This window comes from Zootoca vivipara, chromosome 3, assembly GCF_965207765.1.
Source record: "Zootoca vivipara chromosome 3, rZooViv2.hap1.1, whole genome shotgun sequence".
NCBI classification, from domain to species: Eukaryota; Metazoa; Chordata; class Lepidosauria; order Squamata; family Lacertidae; genus Zootoca; species Zootoca vivipara.
Genome location: NC_142586.1, coordinates 101,734,825 through 101,759,366, shown reverse-complemented (window position 1 = coordinate 101,759,366; position 24,542 = coordinate 101,734,825). Strand labels below are relative to the sequence as shown.

Below are 24,542 nucleotides of genomic sequence, written 5' to 3'. Positions count from 1 at the left end.
ACCTGGGAAGCCTGCAGTCGGGCTTGTCTTCTGCCAGTTGAAGAGAGTGCTTAGCCAGCGGAGAGGGGAAATCTATCTGCTGAGGGAAAAGCAAAAGCATTGTGGGCTGCCTTTAGAGGGCACTCTTGTTTAGCATTAGCACAAGTGGAGGCCGCTGGGCGCAAGCAAAGCCGAACAGGGGATAAGACAGGCAGGGCCCTGTCTGCATTGTATATCAATGGCTCCTCCTCATCCTAGAGAGTAGTGACTAGTGGGATGCCACAGGGTTCTGTCTTGGGCCCAGTCTTATTCAACATCTTTATCAATGACTTGGATGATGGGCTTGAGGGCATCCTGAGCAAGTTTGCAGACGACACCAAATTTTAATAAATTTTAGAAAGGGGCAAGGTTAGAAGCAGATGCACAAAGCATTTTTTTTAAATTAAAAAAGCAAGGCTCCTTTTTTTCTGCCTTGCACTCTGTCTCCACCTCAGAGCCAATGCGTCAGGCAAGGCGGGGCCTCGCCACTGCTGCCACTTCTCGGGACAAGCGCTGGCCTCCCTGAGCTTGGCTGTGGCATCACTGGTGGGGGAAATAGAGACATTCCAGGATCAAATCAGAAGCACTGATTTTCCAGCACTGTCCCTGGAAAATAGGGACACACTTGGAGGGTATGAAGCCTGTAGCCTCCACAGACACGCTGGGCCAACTGCTACTGTGCCCCCTCTCCCCCATATATTTGAGCGTTTGCAGAAAATGTGTGTCAACACTCGGCCCGCCACGTGGCAGGATGGCCCGCTTTCCTATGTGGTTGGAGCTGTCGTGTGGAAAGGGGCCGGCTTGTTTCTGCCGTGAGACGAGGTTGCAGTTGTGGTGGGAGGCGCAGAGCGTTTTGCTCGCTCGCGATAGTGCGCCCTGGGGACCGATAACTTAGCCGCTGTAATAGATTGAACTGGGGAAAGGAGAACACCGCCGAGCCGGTTATATCTTCAAAGTGGTGTAATTAATCGGATTAGGCTAATCTGGAGAAGACCACAAGGGAAGAACCTGGCGATTGGGCAGAAGAATGGCGCGTATGAAATTCGGCTCTTGCTGCTGCGATTTATGCAGTCGGCTGGGATGAGGTCACACAGCTCGGAAACTTGCTTTCCCTTTAGCCCGTGGGAACTCCAGTTTGCATTGCAACACCTTAAAGCAGCTTTCCTTGGAACTGCCCTCTGGTTCTTGGTTGTGTAATCGTTTCCTGTGAATTTAGAAGCAGCTACCCTGTGCTTGACAAAAGCCCTTTGCATGTTTCCCCCCCCCCCCACCTACCCCAGTCTTCATTCGGTTCAGGCGGGCCATGGACAGTTGCATATGAAGTCAGCCTGCGACTTTGAAGTCAAGTGTCGGTGCAAAAGCAAGTCCTTATTTCTATAAAGAATAGTGTGGGTGGGGAAACAAGCTCTTGCAGCTCTGAACTAGGCAACTTGTGGTAGGCTCGTTGTAGCCTTCAGTTTACCCTTCTCCCAAGCAAAAAGAGAGAGAGAATTGAATGAACAGTGGGAGAAGGAAGGAGTGCCCTGTCCACTTTTTGCTTTGCCCCAACAGCCACACTTGACACACTGCATCCATTCCACTTTTCCCCCTCCCGCATGCGAAATGCAGCCCCCAGTCCTGAAAAGATTGCTCACCCCCGACTTCCAGCTCTTTCGGTGATACGCAGTCCTATGAACGCTCATAGGAAGCCTCCTTATGATTTTCTATTGTTGGTTTTTTTAAATAAAGAAATGGGAGAGAGGATTAGATAGAATGGTTTACTATCTTTCACCTTTCCATTGAAGGCAGTACTGCTGTCTCTGGAGGCTACTTGCCGATTGGGTAGTGCTGGTATAGGAAAAGTGGAGCTCGGTGGAAGACTTGGCTTAAAATAGGTTTCACACACACACACAGAGAGAGAGAGGCATCATGAAGTCCACAAAGCTGAACGGCGGAGGACATAGACCTGTCTCTCCTGCCCAATGTGCCCGGTTGAAAAGGCCAAATGTCCACACAGGTCATGCTGAAATGACAATAGCCGGCTGAATCCTTTTTCTAGAAACTTTGAACCGGTCGCCTTTCCCCCCTTGGCCTCCCGCTGCTCTGTTTGTGTGCACAAGAGTTTCAAGTTGCTGTGTAGATCAGCAGAATCTTCTTGGTTAGGGTAGTATGCATAAATATTTCTTAAGATATAAACATCCTGTATACCGAGTGGGGTGGGAGTGCCGATGGGGAAATAAGACAAGCTGGAACGCAGCAGATCCATTGTATGAGTCAAAACCTGCTCTGTGCCCCTCTCTCTTCCCCACCCGCTGTTCAACATGGATTGCTCGTGGGTCTGTGTTTTCTAAATGCTTGTCAGACATTCCTGCCTCCCTGACCTAGGAAGTTGTCCCACTTCCACAAGGACTTCTGTTTGTGCTGTCAAACTTTCCTTCCTCCTCTCCTCCCTGCGACCCCTACAGATCTGGGAGCCCCCCAGAACAGATTTGGAGGGCACATGGTGGGGAGAGGGGCTGCCGTGGAAGTCCTTGCACAAACAGGATGGCAGTTCTTTTGATGTGACACCCCGCCCCCCCCAATGCAACATGGGTGTTGCTTTAATCCAGGGCAAAGACGATCTGAGTGCTTTCTTCATAGGAATAATAGAATCACAGAGTTGGAAAGGGATTGCAGGGGGTCATCTAGTCCAACCCCCTGCAATGCAGGAATCTTTTTGCCCCATGTGGGGCTCGAACCCACGACCCTGAGGTTCAGAGGCCCATGCTCTGCAAACTGAGCTATCCTAGCTGCTTCATGTTTATAGAGATGGAAGGCAACTGTGTCCTCTTTGCATGCGGCCTGTGTGTCATGAGGCCCATTCGTGGCAGGGTGAAGAGGAATGGGGTGGAAGTAGCAGCAACCGGGGAGGCACTTGGGCCTGGACTGGCTGGGTAGAGCTCACCTTTGTCTCCAAGGATGCTAAGGCTCTAACAGACTCAGCTTACTCTCAGGAGTGCCCTGCTTGCTTGCCTAGTCCCATTGCTTGGGACCTGAAATTTGTGTGAATCACTGGTCCCACCCTGCTCTTCAGAAGGAAGGTGTGTACCAGTCTGGACTTCCCCTATGTCTAATTGCTGTAGGTCATGGCATCATTAAAGGTAAAGGTAAAGGGACCCCTGATCATTAAGGTCCAAGTGTGACTGACTCTGGGGTTGCGGCGCTCATATCGTGTTATTGGCCGAGGGAGCCGGCGTACAGCTTCCAGGTCATGTGGCCAACATGACAAAGCCGCTTCTGCCGAACCAGAGCAGCGCACGGAAACGGCGTTTACCTTCCCGCCGGAGCGGTCCCTATTTATCTACTTGCACTTTGACGTGCTTTTGAACTGCTAGGTTGGCAGGAGCTGGGACCGAGCAACGGGAGCTCTCCCCGTCGCAGGGATTCGAACCGCCGACCTTCTGATCAGCAAGCCCTAGGCTCTGTGGTTTAACCCACAGCGCCACCTGCGTTCCTCCAATGGCATCATTAAGTTGGAATAAATTGATTTTTTTTAAAAAAAAATACATGTCCCTCCATGAGCTATCTTGACCTTGGTGCTAGTTCTTAAATTTAAAATGCTTAGAATTAAAATCTTAAGTTAAAAATATTCACTTCCGACACCTCTTTTTATGTTCTTGCTCTGAGCAAAGGAATTGCATATAATAGGTTTCCAAGCAGGGCTGTTTGTATTCCTTTCTGCTGCAGTCATGGCATGCAGGCGCGGAAAATAAGTATTCACTGTCCTGGGAATTTCAGCTTTTCATCTTAAATATTTCAGCACTCGTTGCAAGAAGGGGGCTGGAAATGCATCAGCCTTGATGAAATGGGGAGACTGGGGACTGGGGAAGGAATAGGGCTGCAGTTGAACATGATTTTGAATCAATCATGGAGATTGCTATCCTCTCCCCTACAAAAGCAGAATAATAAATTGTGCAGAATGCACCTGCATATCCAATTATTATTAAACTGCATGGATGTATGCAGGTAGCAAGATTCTGTGTGTATGTGGCGTGGAGGGGGGGGAGAATATTTCCTCTTCCCCCCAAAAAACATTTGTGCAAACAAAACAAAACAAAACAAAACACGGCCCTGCGTCCTGACACAATGTAAAATAAACTTCAGAGCCACAATGTATACTAATGGCCAGTTGCTTGAGCGGTTTTTAAAGGGGCTTCAATAAATTCATGGCTCTCAACCAACATAGTTCAATGGAACCTCCACGGCCAAACATAGTGTAGCTTTCGAAATTGGTTGCTACGGAACAAACTGTTCGTGGATGTCTTCACACCTGGCTGAGAACCAGGCATCTAGGTGTGATCAGACGCGCTTACCCAGAACACTGTGTGTCTGTCTGCAGCAGACCTGTAGGGCGAGAGAGTCTCATGAGTGAGCAAGCACTGCCTCATCTTGAAATCCCTTGTGGGAGGGTGTGTTAGTTGTCAGCACATCTTTGTAGCTGTAGTTCGATTAGGAACTTCTTGCCTTGCTCATTTACTTTCGAGCAGTGTTAGAAACTCAGATATATAAGCTAATATATAAGGCCCTGACACTGAGGTCCAGCTCTGAGGGTTACAGGGAACCCAGAAAGTGGGCCTTCTCGGTAGTGGCGCCCTCCCATCAGATGTCAAGGAGATAAATAACTACTGTATATGGCTTTTGACGACGTCTGAAGGCAGCCCTGTAAAGGGAATTTTTTAGTGCTAGGTGTTTTATTATGCTTTCACATTTGTTGGAAGCGGCCCAGAGTAGCTGGGGCAACCCTGTCAGATGGGCGGGGTACAAATAATAAAATTATTATTATTAATTGCCAAAAGGTACCTTAAACTTAGGTTACAGTCACCATAATGTCTAGGTGTCTTTTTTGCAGTGGGAATGTTGATGCTTAATCAGACCCCTCATTATTATTATTATTATTATTATTATTATTATTATTATTATTATTATTTCTATACCTCTCTATATTTCTTATTTGTTTTACACTAAGGTTTTAGGACCAGTTTTGTATATACATGTGTTTTTATTAAATACTACCTGTACCTGGCCACGGGTTAGGACCCCAGTTTCCCAGGACAGGTGTATGACGTAATGACACCCCTCTCTCTGTTTCCCCCGGTGTGTGACATCATCTTCCCCCGCGTAACATCGCCCTCCACCCTGACCCCTCTCTCTTTCCCCCTCACATACCATATGCACATTTTGGGGAGGGTCTGGGCGGTTCCCCTGGCGGATCCCGGTGGGTGAGGGGGTAGGTGGTCCAGGTGCAATCCCTTATCTTAGGCGGACATGCCGAGGGTGGGGGAGACGAGAGGCGACAGTGGCAAAGGGACAGGATCTGGCCCCCGGTCTGGAAGAAGGAGCCAACTACCATATGGACATGTTGGGGAGGGTTTCCCGCTTCCCCCGCCGGATTCCGGCGGGCGAGGGGGCAGACGGGGCAGCAGCAGGTCCTTAGGGAAGCCAGACATGTCGAGGCCGGCAGGGAGAGCCGAGGTGGCGGCGACGGAGGGAGAGGATCCCACCCCCGCTCTCCCAGAAGGAGCCGCCGGCCACCCGTGCCAGCACCCTCTGCACACTCGCATCGGAACGGCACCACCGCGTTCCCCGCGGCATCCTGGGAGTAAAGAATGTAGTATAGCGTCTGTTCCTTTGACATCCAACAAAGGGTGCTATTTTTACAAAAAATCATGTTTTTACCTGTCACAGGTGTGACATCTGTATAATCTAAGTATATACAAACACTCCCGTATTGGAATGCAATGTTGTGTCAAAATTTCAAACCAATCGGTCAAGAACTTTCAGAGATTTCTGGACATTTATATTTTTATTTATATAGATTAAATAAAATACAGAAATTTGCAGAGCTTTCTGATATCTTAATCTATCTAGGATGGACTGAACTTTTTTGCAATTCCTTTCATATGGAACAGGGAGCGTGCTTGTTTTCTCCTGCTCTTGAGGGTAGGACTCAAAGCATTGCCTTCAAGTTACAAGAAAGGAGATTCTATACAATCATAGAGTTGGAAGAGACAACAAGGGCCATCCAGTCCAACCCCCTGCCAAGCAGGAAACACCATCAAAGCATTCCTGACAGATGGCTGTCAAGCCTCCGCTTAAAGACCTCCAAAGAAGGAGACTCCACCACACTCCTTGGCAGCAAATTCCACTGTCAAACAGCTCTTACTGTCAGGAAGTTCTTCCTAATGTTTAGGTGGAATCTTCTTTCTTGTAGCTTGAATCCATTGCTCCGTGTCTGCTTCTCTGGAGCAGCAGAAAACAACCTTTCACTCTCTTCTATATGACATCCTTTTATATATTTGAACACAGCTATCATATCGCCCCTTAACCTTCTCTTCTCCAGGCTAAACATACCGAGCTCCCTAAGCCAGGCATCCCCAAACTTCCGCCCTCCTGATGTTTTGGGCTACAACTGCCATCATCCCTAGCTAACAGGACCAGTGGTCAGGGATGATGGGAATTGCAGTCCAAAACATCTGGAGGGCCGAAGTTTGGGGATGCCTGCCCTAAGCCATTCCTCATAAGGCATTGTTTCCAGGCCTTTGACCATTTTGGTTGCCCTCCTCTGGACACGTTCCAGCTTGTCAGTTTCCTTCTTGAACTGTGGTGCCCAGAACTGGACACAGTATTCCAGGTGAGGTCTGACCAGAGCGGAATACAGTGGTACTATTACTTCCCTTGATCTAGATGCTATACTCCTATTGATGCAGCCCAGAACTGCATTGGCTTTTTTAGCTGCTGCATCACACTGTTGACTCATGTCAAGTTTGTGGTCTACCAAGACTCCTAGATCCTTTTCACATGTACTGCTCTCAAGCCAGGTGTCTCCCATCCTGTATTTGTGCCTTTCATATTTTTTTTTGCCCAAGTGTAGTACTTTACATTTCTCGTTGTTAAAATTCATCTTGTTTGCTTTGGCCCAGTTGTCTAATCTGTTAAGGTCATTTTGAAGTGTGATCCTGTCCTCTGGGGTATTAGTCACCCCTCCCAATTTTAAACCAAGCAGTTTAAAAAGAAGTTGCTGTTTCCTCCTTGGCAGGGGGTTGGACTGGATGGCCCTTGTAGTCTTTCCCAACTCTGTGATTCTATGATTCTGTGTAATTTATACGTTGCCTTGTTAGCTCTGGAAAGGTGTCTGGTGAACGTTGTCAATGAGCTGAACGGAGCTAAGTCAAGTTTATGAGTTAAATGGTCCCCGTCTTGCTTCCTAGGTGGTGCCGTGGCTCAGCAAGTTCCCGTGCAAGCCATCCAGGTGCATCAGCAGACGTCTCCCACAACTGACAGCAGTACTGACCTCACCCAGACCTCTTCCAGCGGGACAGGTAAGCAGCCACCAAACTTCTCGCCGCCACATAACTCTGGGTAGGGAATGGGGAACTTTCTTTTCTATCAGGGCGATTGACTCACAGAAGACAACCACAGCCTTTTGTACCCCTGGGCTTCCATCCCTTGGTTGCTGGCTCCTGTGGTCACCAGTCAGCTGACCTCTTGTCTCTCCTATCAGTGGACTGCTGTTGTTTGAAACACTTCCCAGGCACGGTGTCCAGCCAATCAGGAGAGACCAGTGGGGGAGAGTACGTGCTATTGGGCTCCACTGCCTAAGAACCCCTGCCCCGACCAACCTAGGCCTTTCAGTGTTGCCACATGTCCTCTTTTTGCAGGACATGCCCTCTTTTTCATGGGTATGTAAAATGAGAGTCGCCATTGCGATCTATAGTTAGAAGCAGAAGTCAGCAAATGTGTCCCCTACCTTTTTATCCAGGGGAGAGAGGCTGAGCAGGGAAAGGATTGATGCCCAAAGCGGCTTTCTTCAGCCTTGCTTCCCTGAATGTCATTGGACTACAACTCCCATCATCCATGTCCGGCGGCTGAGTTGGCAGGGGATGCTGGGGGTTGTAGTCAAACAACGTGCGAGGAGGACCCAAGCTTGAAGAACTGTGACCCTAATGGTTTTCTTTCTCTCCCCACACCTGGCAAAGTCTGTTACCCAAATACTTTGTGAGGCTGGAGTCTTCCAGCTACCCATGTTGTTGTTGTTTAGTCGTTTAGTCGTGTCCGACTCTTCGTGACCCCATGGACCATAGCACGCCAGGCACTCCTGTCTTCCACTGCCTCCCGCAGTTTGGTCAAACTCATGTTCGTAGCTTCGAGAACACTGTCCAACCATCTCGTCCTCTGTCGTCCCCTTCTCCTAGTGCCCTCCATCTTTCCCAACATCAAGGTCTTTTCCAAGGATTCTTCTCTTCTCATGAGGTGGCCAAAGTATTGGAGCCTCAGCTTCACGATCTGTCCTTCCAGTGAGCACTCAGGGCTGATTTCCTTAAGAATGGATAAGTTTGATCTTCTTGCAGTCCATGGGACTCTCAAGAGTCTCCTCCAGCACCATAATTCAAAAGCATCAATTCTTCGGCGATCAGCCTTCTTGATGGTCCAGCTCTCACTTCCATACATCACTACTGGGGAAACCATAGCTTTAACTATACGGACCTTTGTAGGCAAGGTGATATCTCTGCTTTTTAAGATGCTGTCTAGGTTTGTCATTGCTTTTCTCCCAAGAAGCAGGCGTCTTTTAATTTCGTGACTGCTGTCACCATCTGCAGTGATCAAGGAGCCCAAGAAAGTAAAATCTCTCACTGCCTCCATTTCTTCCCCTTCTATTTGCCAGGAGGTGATGGGACCAGTGGCCATGATCTTGGTTTTTTTGATGTTGAGCTTCAGACCATATTTTGCGCTCTCCTCTTTCACCCTCATTAAAAGGTTCTTTAATTCCTCCTCACTTTCTGCCATCAAGGTTGTGTCATCTGCATATCTGAGATTGTTGATAATTCTTCCGGCAATCTTAATTCCGGCTTGGGATTCATCTAGTCCAGCCTTTCGCATGATGAATTCTGCATATAAGTTAAATAAGCAGGGAGACAATATACAACCTTGTCGTACTCCTTTCCCAATTTTGAACCAATCAGTTGTTCCATATCCAGTTCTAACTGTAGCTTCTTGTCCCACATAGAGATTTCTCAGGAGACAGATGAGGTGATTAGGCACTCCCATTTCTTTAAGAACTTGCCATAGTTTGCTGTGGTCGACACAGTCAAAGGCTTTTGCATAGTCAATGAAGCAGAAGTAGACGTTTTTCTGGAACTCTCTAGCTTTCTCCATAATCCAGCGCATGTTTGCTATTTGGTCTCTGGTTCCTCTGCCCTTTCGAAATCCAGCTTGCACTTCTGGGAGTTCTCGGTTCACATACTGCCTGAGCCTGCCTTGTAGAATTTTAAGCATAACCTTGCTAGCGTGTGAAATGAGCGCAATTGTGCGGTAGTTGGAGCATTCTTTGGCACTGCCATTCTTTGGAATTGGGATGTAGACTGATCTTCTCCAATCCTCTGGCCATTGCTGAGTTTTCCAAACTTGCTGGGCTACCCATGTAGCCTGGATGAAATGAGGTAGCAGGATAAATCTGGCCCATGTTTGTTCTAGGCCTTGCAAGGCTTTACTTTCAACCACACCTACATCCTTCCAATTGAACCTACATCCTTCCAATTGAACATCCTTCCAATTGAACCGCAAGTCAGAACCAATTGGTTCTGACTTGCGGTTGTGTAGATTTGCAGTCTGTGTGCCCTGTCTGGCCTTATTGAGTGTTGTTGCAGAGGCACCTGAGCTGCCCACCCCCCTTTGCTTGCGCAGCTCCCTGCAATCGGAGCTTCTTTTAAAGATCATTCTTGTCCCAAGCACTGCTCTGCGCAAAAGTATATCATTGCTTACAAGGTCACTGTCTCCTTCTAGTTCATCAGCAGACCGTTGTCAGTGCTGATAGGCCAGCAGGAGAATGCCTGAGAAACTTAGAGGAAAGTATTTGTTCTAATACAGTGTTACTCTAGGGCCATCTAGTGGGTGTTTGCTTGCATGCATGCATATACAGTGGTCCCTCTACTTACGAATTACTCGACATCTGTAGGTTTCGACTTAAGAACGGGATACTCACGAATTTTTCTACATCTGAACGGAAACTGTTGGCAGCTTTAAATGCGGTTTCCTCGACTTATGAATTCTTACATGCGGTTTTTTCGACTTACGAATTTTTCCGAATATTTTTTTTCCTATGGGAAACCGCGTTTCGACTTACGAACTTTTCAACCTACGAATGTGCATTCGGAACGGATTAAGTTCATAAGTCGAGGGACCACTCTGTGTGTGTGTGTGTGTGTATCACACACACACACACACACACACAGAGAGGTACCTCGTTTGAGTCTGCTTTGTCGAGCATCCATTTTGTCGAATGTCCGCAACAGCAAACCCGGAAGTACCAGAACGGGTTACTTCCGGGTTTGCCGCATGCGCAGAAGCGCGACACTTTGTCGTGCGTCCTTTTCATCTAGCATCCAGGGCTCTGGAACAGATCCTGGTCGCAAAACAAGGTACGACTGTACACACACACACTCCAACTTTCTATTCAAAGGAGTTCTATCGCGGCTGTTTCCAAACCAGCCCAATTCCTATTTCAGGGATATTTTGTACATTACCTGGTAGCAAAGGGGGGGTTTGCTGCTGACGGTACTCTCAGCAGAGAGTTGCAGGCAGTCCCAGTTTCCTGATGAGGACCCCTGCATGACACATGAAGATATGAAAACAAACCAGAAAAATTGGAGCCCCTTCTCCCAAAAAAGGAGATGAAAACCCTGGGGTTTCCCATTTTTTTTAAAAAAAAAGGTGGGGTGGGAGACCCTTGAAAAATGAGAAGGGACAGCTCCCCCCAATCTTTCCACATGTTTTCAAGGCCTTCACATCTCTATTCCTTATTTGTCTTTAGGTGTGCACTTTAACATACCCCTAACAAAACATAGTGTGTAGGAGTGTAATTATTATTGTTTTTGCAAAATTCGAGAGCTGGCTGGATTTTCCAGCAGCCGGCTGGAAGAGGAGGAGACCTGCATTATTATTATTATTATTATTATTATTATTATTATTATTTTAATACCCCGCCCATCTGGCTGGGTTTCCCCGGCCACTCTGGGCGGCTTCCAACAAATATAAGAATACATCAAAATATCACAGATTAAAAACTTCCCTAAACAGGGCTGCCTTTAGGTGTTTTCTAAATGTCAGGTAGTTGTTCATCTCCCTGACCTCCGATGGAAGGGCGTTCCACAGGGCGGGCGCCACTACCGACAAGTGTATGTGCAGACAAGTGTATTCCGGTTGTCTTGCCGCTGACGTGTTCTCATGTGCATAACCCCTGTCCTCAACCCAACCCACCCCCACATGCCAGCCATGACGTCTGTTTTCTGGCAGGTGTTGGGAAGCCCTGAAAGCATTGCGCTTCCTGTGTCAGCTGAATCCTTTATAAAGCAAATGTATGCAATGAGCTGGTCATGGGCCCAGGAATTCCATTTGAGGTTTTCAAGCCATTGCTTGATGGCTGCATGCATAGATCTTCACTGGATCTGCATCTTAAAAACAAGCAAGATAACAGACTCAAGCTGAGGCAGCAGAGGGGACTGAGGCATTGTGGGTGTGATGCCATCTATTTTAATTGTGCCTTGCCCCCCTTTCTTTTGCCAGTGACCCTGCCAGCTACGATCATGACTTCGTCCGTGCCAACCACCGTAGGGGGCCATATGATGTACCCCAGTCCTCACGCAGTGATGTACGCGCCTACATCAGGCCTGACAGATGGTGGCCTTGCCGTTCTCAATGCCTTCTCCCAGGCGCCATCTGCAATGCAGGTTTCACACGGCCAGGTCCAGGATCAGGGTAAGACTGGAGGCGGACTTTTCATTTACGTAGAATGCTCTTATCACACTTCTGTAGCTTCAGAGGGCTCTCAAAGCAGCTTGCGGAATATTCTCAAAATAAAATGCATCCATCTACCGTGTTTCTCATATTATAAGACACGTCTTATATTTATTTTTTCCTCAAAAAAACACACTATGGCTTATTTTCAAGGGATGTTTTATTTTTTTCCTCCTCATCCTGCCACGGCCGGCATTGCTGCTGCGCCTATCACTATGTCTTATTTTCGGGGTATGGCTTATATTCCTTGAATGCTTAAAAATCCTGCTATGGCTTATTTTATGGGTATGTCTTAAAATATGAGAAACAGGGTAGTACAGGGGCAGGTGTTGCTTGGTGTCCGCGATTCGGTTAGAACGACAGCTCTCCCCAAAATCGCCTGAAGGGTGTGGGGCTGAGGTGTTGTATCTTGCTCAGCTCATGATGACATCCGTCTTCCCTGATGCACAATGGTGTTTCTGAAAGAGTGAATGATCTTCATTCTGCCATGTGTTGGGTTCCTCAGAGCAAAGAGATAGATAGATGATAGATAGATAGATAGATCGATGATAGATAGATAGATAGATAGATAGATAGATAGATAGATAGATAGATAGATAGATACCAAGTAGAAGAGGACAGCACTCTGCCCTGAGGAGCTTACAATCTAAATTTTGAAGCAGTGGAAGGGGAAGAAAGTGGAGTCAAGGGAATACACAGGAAAGAATGTGTGATTATTTAAGTTACATCTGCTCAGGGTTAAGTTACACTTGGGTTTGGAAAGAGATATGAGGATAATTCCAGAGAGGAAGATTTGAGAAGGGTGAAAAGGAGCACCTGCATGTTTTTGATGCGTAGCTCAGTGGCAGAGTGCATGTTTTGCAGAAGGTCCTGGATTTGTAGTTATCTGTAGGGATCTCAGGTACCAGTTTGTAAGAAAGACCTCTGCTGGAGACTTGTCAGAGCTGCTTGCTAGTAAGTAGGGTTGCCATATTTGAAACAGTGAAAATCTGGACAGAAAAGTTGCTGAGCTTTTTTAAAAACACACAACAACAACAACAACAGACCAGTGGAGCTGCTTTATATATTTTAATATACTTAAGCTTTATCGAAATATATACACATTTCTATTTCGGTGAGTCTCCATCCTGCATTTCAGCAGGAGATTCAGTGATCACTGCTTTTATAAAGCATGTTTTAGGACAGCTTTTGTTCAATAGAACATTGCTTGCTCTCTTTGAAATGGCTCGTTTTGTTTCTAGCTTTAATTATATTTGTTCTGGGTATATTTTCGTTTATGCCACTATGATTACACCTGAATTGTTCTGGATCATTTGAAGGTGGCGCTGTTGGCGCTGTTAGTTTTGGGTAGTGGCTAACGGCACCCTTGTGATGTTTTCTTTGGCAGGTGGAGTCCCTCAGGTGTTTCTGACAGCACCATCAGGAACAGTTCAAATCCCAGTCTCAGCTGTCCAGCTTCACCAGGTAGGTTTGCCATTTAAGTAGACTTACATTTTCCCCAGACTGGGACTGCAGTCCTATTGAACCTTAAGGGATTGTGCTTCTGAGGCAACGGGATTGTGCTGAAAGGCTGGCTGTAATTTTCTTTGCACCCTGTTGAACATATAGCAAGATACACAGCTACCAGGTGTGTTTCCCAAGTTGCCTTGTGTACTGAATTGCAGCAATCCCATTTTCTTGCATTGCTCTATTGTTTCATTCAAGCGTCAAGGCTCCTAGGGATGAAAGCAGACAGTGGCCTGGTTCACACATAACACTAAGCCAAACTATGGCTTTGTGTGAACAGGCAAGCGTGCTAACGCAACAATTAGAAAATCACAGCTGCTTCACTCCCCACTCCTGCTGCTACACTGCCAGGAACTACCGATAAGTGTTACAGTCAAGCCTGGGTTTGTGATTTATCTCGCTCCAAACAAAGAAAGAGAAAACCAACGTTTGTTCTAGGCTTACTGCTCTTGGAGTGTTTGGCAGCTACAAACCACAGTTAAACTATGTGTTATGTAAGTTCTTTCTTTTGTCTGAATCAGGCACCCCTAAACTTCGGCCCTCCAGATGTTTTGGCCTACAACTCCCATGATCCCTAGCTAACAGGACCAGTGGTCGCGGAAGATGGGAATTGTAGTCCAAAACATCTGGAGGGCCGAAGTTTGGGGATGCCTGGTCTGAATATTCCAACATTCAGCTTCATTGGATGGCCCTGAATTATAATATTCTGGGAGTGGGATATAAGCTCATATTCCTACATTTTTCCACAGCATACATAATCTGTCATGTCCCTCATTACTTGTCTTTCCCCCAAAAAAGTAAAAAGCCCCAAACTTTGTAACTTTCCTCCATAGGGTAGTTGCTTCTTCCTCTTGATCACATTGATTTGCTTTTTCTTCATGTTTTGATGAGTGCAACATATTTGCGAGATCGTATCTTGACTTACTATTATCCTGAGACACACACAAGCTTTGTAGTCCTTTCACTTATCCTTTGTCATCAAGCTATGATTAAATTAGGAAATCCCTAATTAACTTAGCTTTTTGTTTCATCCAAACTGAAACTATGGTTACTAGCACCGGAAGAAATCAGTATCTACTAGCATTGGAAGAAATCAGGATCTTAAACCAATTTCAAAATGGTCTAATATCCTGACTTGTTCTGCAGCTGGTTACCATAGTTTCCTGGTTTGGGCAGACAGGAAACTATGGTTAGTTAGAAGCTTTCTGGTGTAATTTCAGCCCATGCTAAAGAGAAGGGGCTTTGAGATTTGATAGTCTGAGCCAGCTCTGAATCCTGTTTATACAAGAAAATACCACCTTTAAGTAAAACAAATCCATGTATATTCTTCTCTGACCACTTCAATATGTGTACCTCCATATGGTGAAATAATGAGAGAACCATGTGAAATTAGAAGCAAATGGTGTGTTTCACGTGATTGCGCATCAGTCTGTCCTGTGACAGTTGAGGCCATCACGCAAATGCATTTCCTAAGCTAGTGTTTCCCGATCTTCTGAAACCTGCGTTCCGAATCTTCTTTTCTGGATGAAGGCACACCTCATTCTTACACTCTTAAGAGAAATTCACCACCACAGCCTGCAACCAACTTTGTCTGACTTAATCATTTTTAGTTTTAAGATTATTTTAACTGCCTTGGGGTGCCTTGGGAGAGGGAGGGGTTGTATATAAATATAGGATAGAGGTAAGTAAAACAAGCAATTCATGTGCTGTTTGGAGGCAAGTGCTCCTTTGCTTAACAGTTCCTCCTTCGTTCTTTTGCCTCCGCAGATGGCTGTAATCGGGCAGCAGTCCAGCAGCAGCACCAACTTGACAGAGCTGCAAGTGGTCAACTTGGACACATCGCATGGCTCCAAGAGTGACTGAGCAACTCTGGGGGGAGGGAGGGGGAACCTGGGGGGCAGAAGGAGAGAGACAGAGGAGAGGGTGTCTCCCTGGCACCCAAACCCGCAGCGGCTGCCTCCGGCTTTTAAAGCCTGTGCGTGGCTCCCAAAGCTGCTCCCAAAGCTGCACCAGGATCTCTGCGGTCCCTGTTTTTCTATGGACTCTGTCACTTATTTATTGTTGCCTTTTTCACGTTTTCTTTCCTTTTCTCTCAACACTTCACACTGACACACACGCACAAATACACACACACACAAAAACACATATTAAAGTGGCTGTTGAGGCCAGCGGCAGGGAGCTGAGCCTGGGCTGTTAAGGGGGGGGTTGCTTTGTTACCTTTGGACGCTGCATATACAGTGCTTTTATTTGTGTGTGTGTGTGTGTTTGTTTGGTTTTGTTTTCCCCTCCTCACTCCAGCCAAAGAAACGTGTCTCTCGTGTGTGGGGGAACTTTACTCCGCCATGTGTATATAATATATAGAAGAAGAAAAACCTTCCGTCGTCATCGCCAGAGCGGGAGCTCCTTCTCCCCCTCTGCACAGCATGTCCACGAACTTCCTCAGCTCAGTCTGCAACCTGAGCAGCCAAGACTGTGGCAGGGAGATAAACTGGGACGCAGAAGGGTCTGAAGCCATCGTCATCCAAAAGGGAGCCTCTTGTTTCTGCTGTCATTTTATTTTCACTTTTAACCTATGCTGGAGCAAAGGGTCATCTCTCTCTCTCTCTCCCTCACCCCCATCACCCCCAGGTTCAGGTTGTCCAGCTGGCTGCAGCAATGTGCCTTCAAGCAAATCAGTGATGTGTTGTGGCCTGGCCTCAGCACAGCGACCCTTGCCTCTTACGCTTGGCTTGCAAAGAGGGGTCGCTCCCGCCGGTGCCCTCCTTCCCCTTAGGCTCTGTTGTGGGTGGTCAGAAACTGGGCGAGGAGAGGCAAGAGCACATTGGCGGCAACCCTGGAACCATTCCTTCCCTCGAAGCTTGTGTTTGGTTGGCGAGAACCTGCCGGCTTTAGGAGCACGTGCCCCAGGGTGTGTGAGCGAGCAGCGAAACACATTTCACTGCCAGTCAGGGCGCTTTTAAACACCGCCCTGCCCACTTCCTTGGGTCATACCCAGCAACCATTAAGCCCCATCGTTGCAACGGATGCATCCTCTCGGGCAAGCTTTGTTCGTATTTGCAGGGGCTGTCCCTCTTGAGAAGGTCGAGGAGTTGAGCCGCGGCCCTTTTTCTAAGTAATCGGGGAGAAGGATGTAAAGGAAAAGTGTCAGAAGCAGAGGGAAAGCTCTATTTTTGTAAGTTTTGAACTCCACAGGCCTTCCCAAGGCTGTTGTGCCCACGATTTGAGACCTCTCACCCCATCCCCCCGAAAACAAGACGATTCGTCCCCTTGAAAGTGTGTTCCGCCTGCACCTGCTGCTTCCGAGTCTACCGTCCTCAGTTGGGACTGGCTAGGACTCGGCAGGCTTAAGAGTGGTGGGAACGCACCTCCCCGGCAGGAGAAAGGCAGCGCCGGATGAGTAAGGCGACAACCGCCGTCAGGTCTTTGTGCTTTAGAAAATTCCTTATTGTGTAGCTCCGTGGTTTGGGGTCAGCAAATGCAAAAAACAAAACAAAAAGGGAATAGCTGCAAGGGAGATCAGGAAGGGCATGGTGCTACCAGTGGGAGGGGTGTGCATGTGATGAAGCTATCCCATTGGGGAAAGCACTCTGCCGTTGGATAGTTTTCTTGCCACACAATCATGCACTTCATTTTAACCAATCCGGAAGTGGCGCAGGAAAGGAATTCTTTATCCCCCTTCCACACACACACACACACAGGCCTACTTTGGAGCAAGGAGGCTGCAGACTTTTAGAGAAAGGAAGCAGCTGCTGAAATCCTTTTTTAAAACTAAAAAAAAAGACAAAAGAAGCCTTCAGGGGGGCGGGAAAGGACTTTATTTTTCTAAATGTTAAACTCAGTATTTATGTAATTCTCAAAGGAATTAAAAGTCTGGCTCCTGTACAGTTTTCATGGGGTTTGTACTTGGGGTGCGGGTGGGTGGGGAAGAAAGGGCCATGGGGTGGGGAGGGGAAAAGGAGGAGGAGGAGGAGGAGGAGGAGGAAAGGGGCCTTTTCAATTTGTATTGTCACCTTTATGAAATTATTTCCATCAACATTAGCGTTTAAGCTGTTCTCCTGCCTCAAGCACTTGGGTCAAGCTTGATGGGAAGGTCCTGACAGTGGAGGGAAGGGTGACTTTCTTTTTAAGTTTTATTTTCCCCTTTCCCAACTTTGCTTCAGTTGAAATCTACGGATGAAGGGTGGTATACAAATTTTAATATTTTTATTATTATTAATAATAATAATGGAGTTGACCATACTGTGGAAATTAAGCCCAGCTCACTCACACCCGCTTATGTATTTTGGTAAAATGGACTCTGTAACTTCTGACCAAGGGGTGCCTCTGAATACTCCCATATGAAACACAGAATTAGCACAGTTTCTTCCCTGGTGTGCTAGTATTGTAAATGTCAGAAAGCGTTCCAAAATTGTGTCCCCCCCCCCCCTACTGCAGCGTAAGGAATAGAGTTTGTTCTACCACCTCTCTTCAAGTCACATTTCCAAAGGGGTAGTAGCAGTGTCAGTCTTTGAGGGTGCCACAAGACACTTGGTCGTTTTTGCTGCAAGAGACCAACAGATTTACTACAGCACAAGGTTTCTTGGACTCAGGCCCATTTTGTCAGGTGTGCGAAACAAAAATTTAGTTGGCTTTATGAAAGCGAAAATTGTAAGTGACAGCTAGATATGAATTACTATGTTAAACAAGCACATCTTTAACCTTTTAATAGTACCAGATTGTTGGTCATTGGTGAGATGACTGCATTATTGCCCTGGTAAAAAAAGGTTAAAGATGTGCCTATCTAGCACATATAGTTAACATCTATATATATAGATATATATATATATATAGTATCACTGAATTTAATTTTTGCATCTTACTGCCCATTCAACTAGCACCTTGATTTTTCTCTTCTATGTACCTTCCAACTTGAGTGGGCTTGAGTCCAGTCTTTTAGGATGCCCCCAAGACTTGTTTGTTTTTGGTGCATGTGTAGATTAGCCTTCAGTCAATGTGCATTTAATGGACTCTAGCTACTGGAGGGGAAACCATGTTTCTGTACTGGAAGATGAGGTCCTAAAGAGTAAGTCTCCCATTTTCCACCTTGGGATGTCATGAGTCCAGGAAACCATCCTTTGGTTCTCTTGGCCTGAGCAAGACTGACCCTTGAATTCCAATGTCCTGGTGTGCTTCCAACTTCCAGCCTCACCTTAGAGACGTGCACTACATTCTTCTATTAAGCTCTGAGCTGAACACTCCTTCCATGGTTAAAACATTTTATCCTTAAAAGACATGGATGCCACAAATGCATTCAGGGGAAAAAAGTAACCCACTTCCAGTACATAAGAGCTCCTTATGAGAATTTGGTCCAGCCATTCCGGTGAAGTGCTGGGAGTTCAAGGGGATCTGACGTAATGGGTAAATAGAGCTCTCTCTTTTTTTTAATCTGCATGTAACTCCTTGGCAAGCTGGTGGCCTGCGTTGACCTGCCAAGTGATAAGAATTTTACTAGCCTTTTGTATTTGGTCAGGAGCTGAGAGTAGAGGGGGAGTGGTAAAGGGTGCTTAACATGGCCAATAATAACAAATTACTGGCCTCCAGGCAGTTGCACATGGTGGCATGTTGGTAAATGGTCACTTGTACTCTCCCACTAATGGGGTGGGAAATCTCTGGTCCTGTAGTAGTTGCTAGACTACAACTCCCATCATGCTTGACAATTGGCCATGCTGGCTGGAGGTGATGGGAATTGGAGTCCAGCATTTGGAGCGCCACAGGTGACACCCCCCCCCAAAAAAAACCACACTTAGGGGAAATGTATGAAGAATATATTTGTATCAAGAGGGAGTTTGTGGTGAATGATTATGGATATGCTTGGGTAGAGGAACATCGGCAAAGCCGTTTTTCTCTAATGTTGCTGACTCAAAAGATGCCTGCTAAATAGGATGAGAAACCAAACTGATTGGATGTAGGTTCCTGCCCCCCCCCCCAAAAATTCCTCCAGGAACCCCCCACCCCCTGCTGAGGATCTTGCTCCATTTAATCTGTAGTCCCTCCCCCTCCTATTTTAGGAAGTTTTGTTGCCTACGAAAAGCACCTGCAGGTTAAACGCTAATGTTGCATGTAATTTAAAGTGTTGACTTGTAAGAACACTTATCAGGGATGAAATGGCATTTATTGTGTGGTGACCTTTCTAGTTCACACTTTGCAGATTGTTTTGGGGTTTTGTGTGCGTGCGTATGCGTGTGTGCGCGTGAGTGGCTGTGTGTGTGGGGTTAATATCCAGGGTTGTGTTTCTGGAAGGATGTGACTGTAATCGCAGTACTATGTACAGAGCTTTCTTTTGTATTAAAAAAAAAATACTCTTTCAATAAATGTATCATTTTGTGCACAGACTTTGTGTCCTCAGTGTTGTTGCCTCGGGGATTCAGAAATGGGAAGCAAAATGGGGGGTGCTCACGAAGTTCTGGGATATTCACAAGCCAAAAATGAAGAGAGCCCCCAGCAACACTCCTAGCCCTTTCTGCATTGGACAGGTCGTATGCATCTTTGAACTGGCGGAGATATATATCTGAAGGAGGCTAGTCCCTCATAATTTATTGCAGGGTGAAGTGGAAAGAGGGAATTTGAACTGCGGTGTTCAGAAACCCAGATTCTCTGAAGAAGAGCCAAACTGCATGTTATCACTGGCAAATTCAGGTCCCCAAAATTGTGTCTCTTATTGTGATGCAAACAGGGAGGTGGGAGTGTTTGTCAGATGCTGAGAGTGGCTGGGGTACAAATAATGAAATTATTAAATTATTATTATAATTGGGTGGAGGGGCGGTGTTTTACCCTTCTCAGCATTTTTCCCTCACGGGCTCTCCTCATCCCTAATGAACTGAAGTTTGCTCTTGCTCACAGATTATAGGGCCTGCCCTTTTTCATTTCTTTAAAATAATGTTATGAGCTGCTTGCACAGTAAGGTACAGGTGAAACTCAGAAAATTAGAATATCGTCGAAAAGTGCATTTATTTCAGTAATGCAACTTATTATTTTTGTTTTCTTTTAATTTTTACAAATGCTTTCTTTTTGAAATTCCACAGTAGAAGAAGAAGAGAAGAAGAGTTTGGATTTATCACAACCCTAAGGAATCTCAAAGCGGCTAACATTCTCCTTTCCCTTCCTCCCCCACAACAAACACTCTGTGAGGTGGGTGGGGCTGAGAGACTTCAGAGAAGTGTGACTAGCCCAAGGTCACCCAGCAGCTGCATGTGGAGGAGCGGAGACACGAACCCGGTTCCCCAGATTACAAATCTACCGCTCTTAACCACTACACTACACAATAATACAAAAATAAACATCGCTATTACATTTCATTAATTACATTCCATTTATAATTGACCCACCTAACGACAAATCATTACAATTGCAACAAATAAAGGCTTGCCATACCTTGCTTTGCATGTCATGCATCTATCTCATATATTAGTTTCACCTTCTAAGTTGCATTACCGAAATAAATGCACTTTTCGACGATATTCTAACTTTCCAAGTTTCACCTGTAAATAAATCTTGAAGTGGTGTACGGGTTCAATGACATATAAAACCTAACTAAACTGCACAAAGCAATTAAATAGGCACAAGCCATCATCTAAAGAGAAGGATAAAAGAAATGTAACTTGAGCCTTGTGTCTGGGTAGGCTTGATGGTATTTACTGTTAGTCTTTGCAAATGCTATAAATTTAAGGTTACTCTCCAGCAACACTGGAGGCCAACTACTTCCCTGCCACTGTAGTGAAGCCCAAGTCTTTGCATGTAAGCAAGTCCAATGGAGTTAAAGCGGGCTCATTTCCAAGAAAATCCTCTCCGGGTTGGTTAACAATGAGCTGGGGTGGGGAAATCGCTTTGGCAGGTTCCGTTTGTTGTCTTTGCGCCACACTTTCCCAAAATCATGGCCTCAGGTGGTATACAGGCTCTATCTTGGGGGAAACAGCAGTATGTAAGGTAGTCGCCAACTGTATGTAGCTTGTCTGTGCAAAAATAGTTTATAGACCAGTGATGGTGAACCTATGACACGCGTGTCAGACGTGACACGCAGAGCCCTCACTGCTGGCACACGTCCCATCGGCCCATTCGCGCTGTTGTTGTTGGTTTCCCCCCATTTGTTCTCCTGCTCCTCCTCACGCTACAGCTTGTCTCGTCTGTTAAAACCTGGATCCTTTTGTTGTTGCTGCTGCTGGTAGCCAGAGATTGGTTTTTTAACCCTTTCTGTGCTGTTTTCTGGCGCTTTGGCAGACGATGATTGGGTGTAACAGTGTTCGTTTTTTAACCCGTTCTATGCTGGGTTTTTTTTGGCGCTTTGGCAGACTATGTCGGTGCTGCGTGTTAGTTCCAATGAAGGTATTATTCGTCATTTATTTCTGTTCTCTTTCCCCCCCAAAAAGTGCAGCAGCTTTGGGGCATCCCCCCCAAAAAGCAAAGCAACTTTTGCACCCCCCAAAAAACCTCCAAAACTTTGGTCAGCAGCTCCCCCCAAAAAGCTCAACAACTCTGGGCACTGATAAATAAGGGGTTTTTGGTTTTGTTTGGTTAAATAATTAGTTTTTGGTTTATTAAATACAGTTATATATTACAATTATACCTTTTTGTTATTTAAACTATAAATATCACAAAATTATGGTTTTTTTCTCTCGAAGTGACACACCACCCAAGTTATGCTTGGTTTTTTGGTGAATTTTGACACACCAAGCTCAAAAGGTTGCCCATCACTGTTATAGACAGTAAACTGGCAAAGTTTAATCCCTTGAGGTTTTTTTTGTCAAAACGGGAGGAAATAAAGCTAGAAGAAATAATGTGTTTCCCCTGCTTTTTTTTCTATAAGATTTGCTAAAAAAAAAAAAAAGCAGGATTCAAGTGCCCATGTTTAGAGCTTAATACAGTACAGTGGTGCCTCGCTTAACGAATGCCCTGCTTAACAAAATTTTCGCTTAACGAAATGATTTTTCGAGCGGAGGTTGCCTCGCTAGACGAATTCGTTTTATGAAAAATTTGTCTAGCGAATCGTGGTTTCCCATAGGAATGCATTGAAATTCAATTAATGCGTTCCTATGGGCAAAAAAAAAAAATTCAAAAAAATTCAATGCATTCCTATGGGATTCGCTAGACCAGCGTTTCTCAACCGCTGGCCGCGAGACGCTGGCTGGTGTGCCGCGACGTGCGGCGACGAGAAGGGCGATTTGCATTGTCACGTGCCTGGCGGCCGCCAATACACAACACTGACCCGCCGGAAAGCAATATTTCTCCTCCTCTTTCCCAAAGCTCAGTACAAACGAGCCTGGCGGCCGCCAATACACAACACTAACCCACCGGAAAGCAATATTTGGCAAGTGTTTCTTACAGTCATAATTATAATATAGGGCAGCACAGAGTTAATTTTTTAAACTTTTTTAATGGTGGTGTGCCTCGTGATTTTTTTCATGGAGCAAGTGTGCCGTGGCCCAAAAAAGGTTGAGAAACACTGCGCTAGACGAATTTTTCGTTATAAGAAAAGACCCGTGGGACGAATTAAATTCGTCTAGCGAGGCACCACTGTACTTTTTTATTCAAAAAGTTGCTTGTAGTCATAGGGGAAGGATACTCTGTAAATGCTTAGAATAAAGACGCTAATGCTTAGCAGAGGTGGAGTAGGACCTAAGTCCCACCCGGGTACGGTAATAGGAGCAATGGAACCAACACAAAGAGGCAACATGCCAGGCAGGATACAACAAGATTTATTTGTTCAGCATATGCTAAGCAAAGGTGCAGTGCAATCAGCTCGCAACCTGCACACTCACTGGTGGATGCACAATCCTTTTATACAGTCCCAAGCAGGCTGATTTCCTCGAAAACACATGATTTCCAGTAAAACGAAACTTAACTACAAAAAGCACATACATTCCCGAAATCTAAACTGCCATACTCCCTTCTCCCTTCTTATCTGGTCCTGTGAGCCTAGCTTGTATTCCCCTCCTTCCTTTATCCGGCCTTACTGGGTGTGTGGTTGTAGGGTAGGCATTTGATACCAGTCTGCAAGCGACGTGCTTATGGCTCCTTACTTTGTCACACTTCAAGCCCCTCTATACAATGTGCTGTGTATTTGAACCCTAAATACTATTGAAATATACTCGGAGTCAAGAGTGAATTTCATGCTCTTTATTCAGCTCATAGTCATCAAGGAGAAGAAGAGAAGAATGCTCTTTTCCCCAAACCATCTGCTTATATACATTATTTACACAATGGGCCCTGCGTGATTGGCTACTTCAGGGCTACACCTGTGGGCCAATCAGGTTGTGGATTGACTTCTACCTGCAGCCTGATTGGCTGCTCCTACAGGCCAATCAGGTTGCAGATTCACTTCTGCCAGCCGCCTGATTGGCTGCTCCTGCAGGCCAATCAGGTTGCGGATTCACTTCCACCTGGAGTTGGATTGGGTAGCTCCTGCGGACCAATCAGACTGCTGATTCTGAATCCTATTGTTCTAGGATTCAGCTCAGTAATACATAACAACTACTGTATGCAACTATTTTCATATCAATTATGTGTGTCTTAAAATAAAGGTATTGGCCCTTCATTGGCAAATACACAATCCTTCATGTCATTTGAAATCACAACAAAATTAAATTAAGAACCGAATTTGCGCTTTAGCCTTGTTCTAGCCGAGCTGGTCTATACAATCTAATGAAAGCACTTAAAGCTGAGCAAATAAAGCTTGCATGAATCTGATAGTGACTTCCGTTCTGATCAATATAGAGCTAATACCAGTTGCTAGGAGGCACAGGCAGGCAGAGTGCTGCTGTCCTTCTTGCAGGCTTCCCACAGGCATCGGGTCATCCACTGAGAACAAGATGCTGAAACTAGATGGGCCATTGGGCTGATCCAGTAGCCTCATTCTATGTTCTTAAATACAAGCAGTGTATGTAGAGCTAGGGAGAAAAGGGCTTGGGAGATCTCTCACTGGCGGGTCAACACAGACCACCAGCTTGCCAAGGAGTTGCATGTCGATAAAAATGGGAGACTCTAAATCTTAGGGATAGAAAAATCTCTTTGGATTTAGTATGTACATTTTGTGTTTCTAATATTGGATTTTTGTGCTGTGAGCCACCCTGAGATATACAGATGAAGGGCAGTATAGAAATTTAATAAAAAAACAAACAAAAAGTAAAACGCATTACCTGCTGTGGTTAGGGCTTTCCTGATCTAGAAATGGCTGCAGC

At 45.9% G+C, this 24,542-nt stretch overlaps 1 protein-coding gene across 2 annotated transcripts in view; it reads left to right on the top strand.

The window, feature by feature from the left end:
* SRF (serum response factor) overlaps positions 1 to 17,212 on the top strand; it is a 68,572-nt gene extending 51,360 nt beyond the window's left edge. For both annotated transcript variants that reach the window (XM_035111160.3, XM_035111159.3), the window contains 4 exons: positions 7,245 to 7,355; positions 11,596 to 11,787; positions 13,214 to 13,290; positions 15,100 to 17,212. In XM_035111160.3, coding sequence (XP_034967051.3) covers positions 7,245 to 7,355; positions 11,596 to 11,787; positions 13,214 to 13,290; positions 15,100 to 15,195 — 476 coding nt within the window. In that variant the 3' untranslated portion in view covers positions 15,196 to 17,212. The remainder of the gene's footprint in view (positions 1 to 7,244; positions 7,356 to 11,595; positions 11,788 to 13,213; positions 13,291 to 15,099) is intronic.
* The last annotated feature ends 7,330 nt before the right edge of the window (positions 17,213 to 24,542 follow it).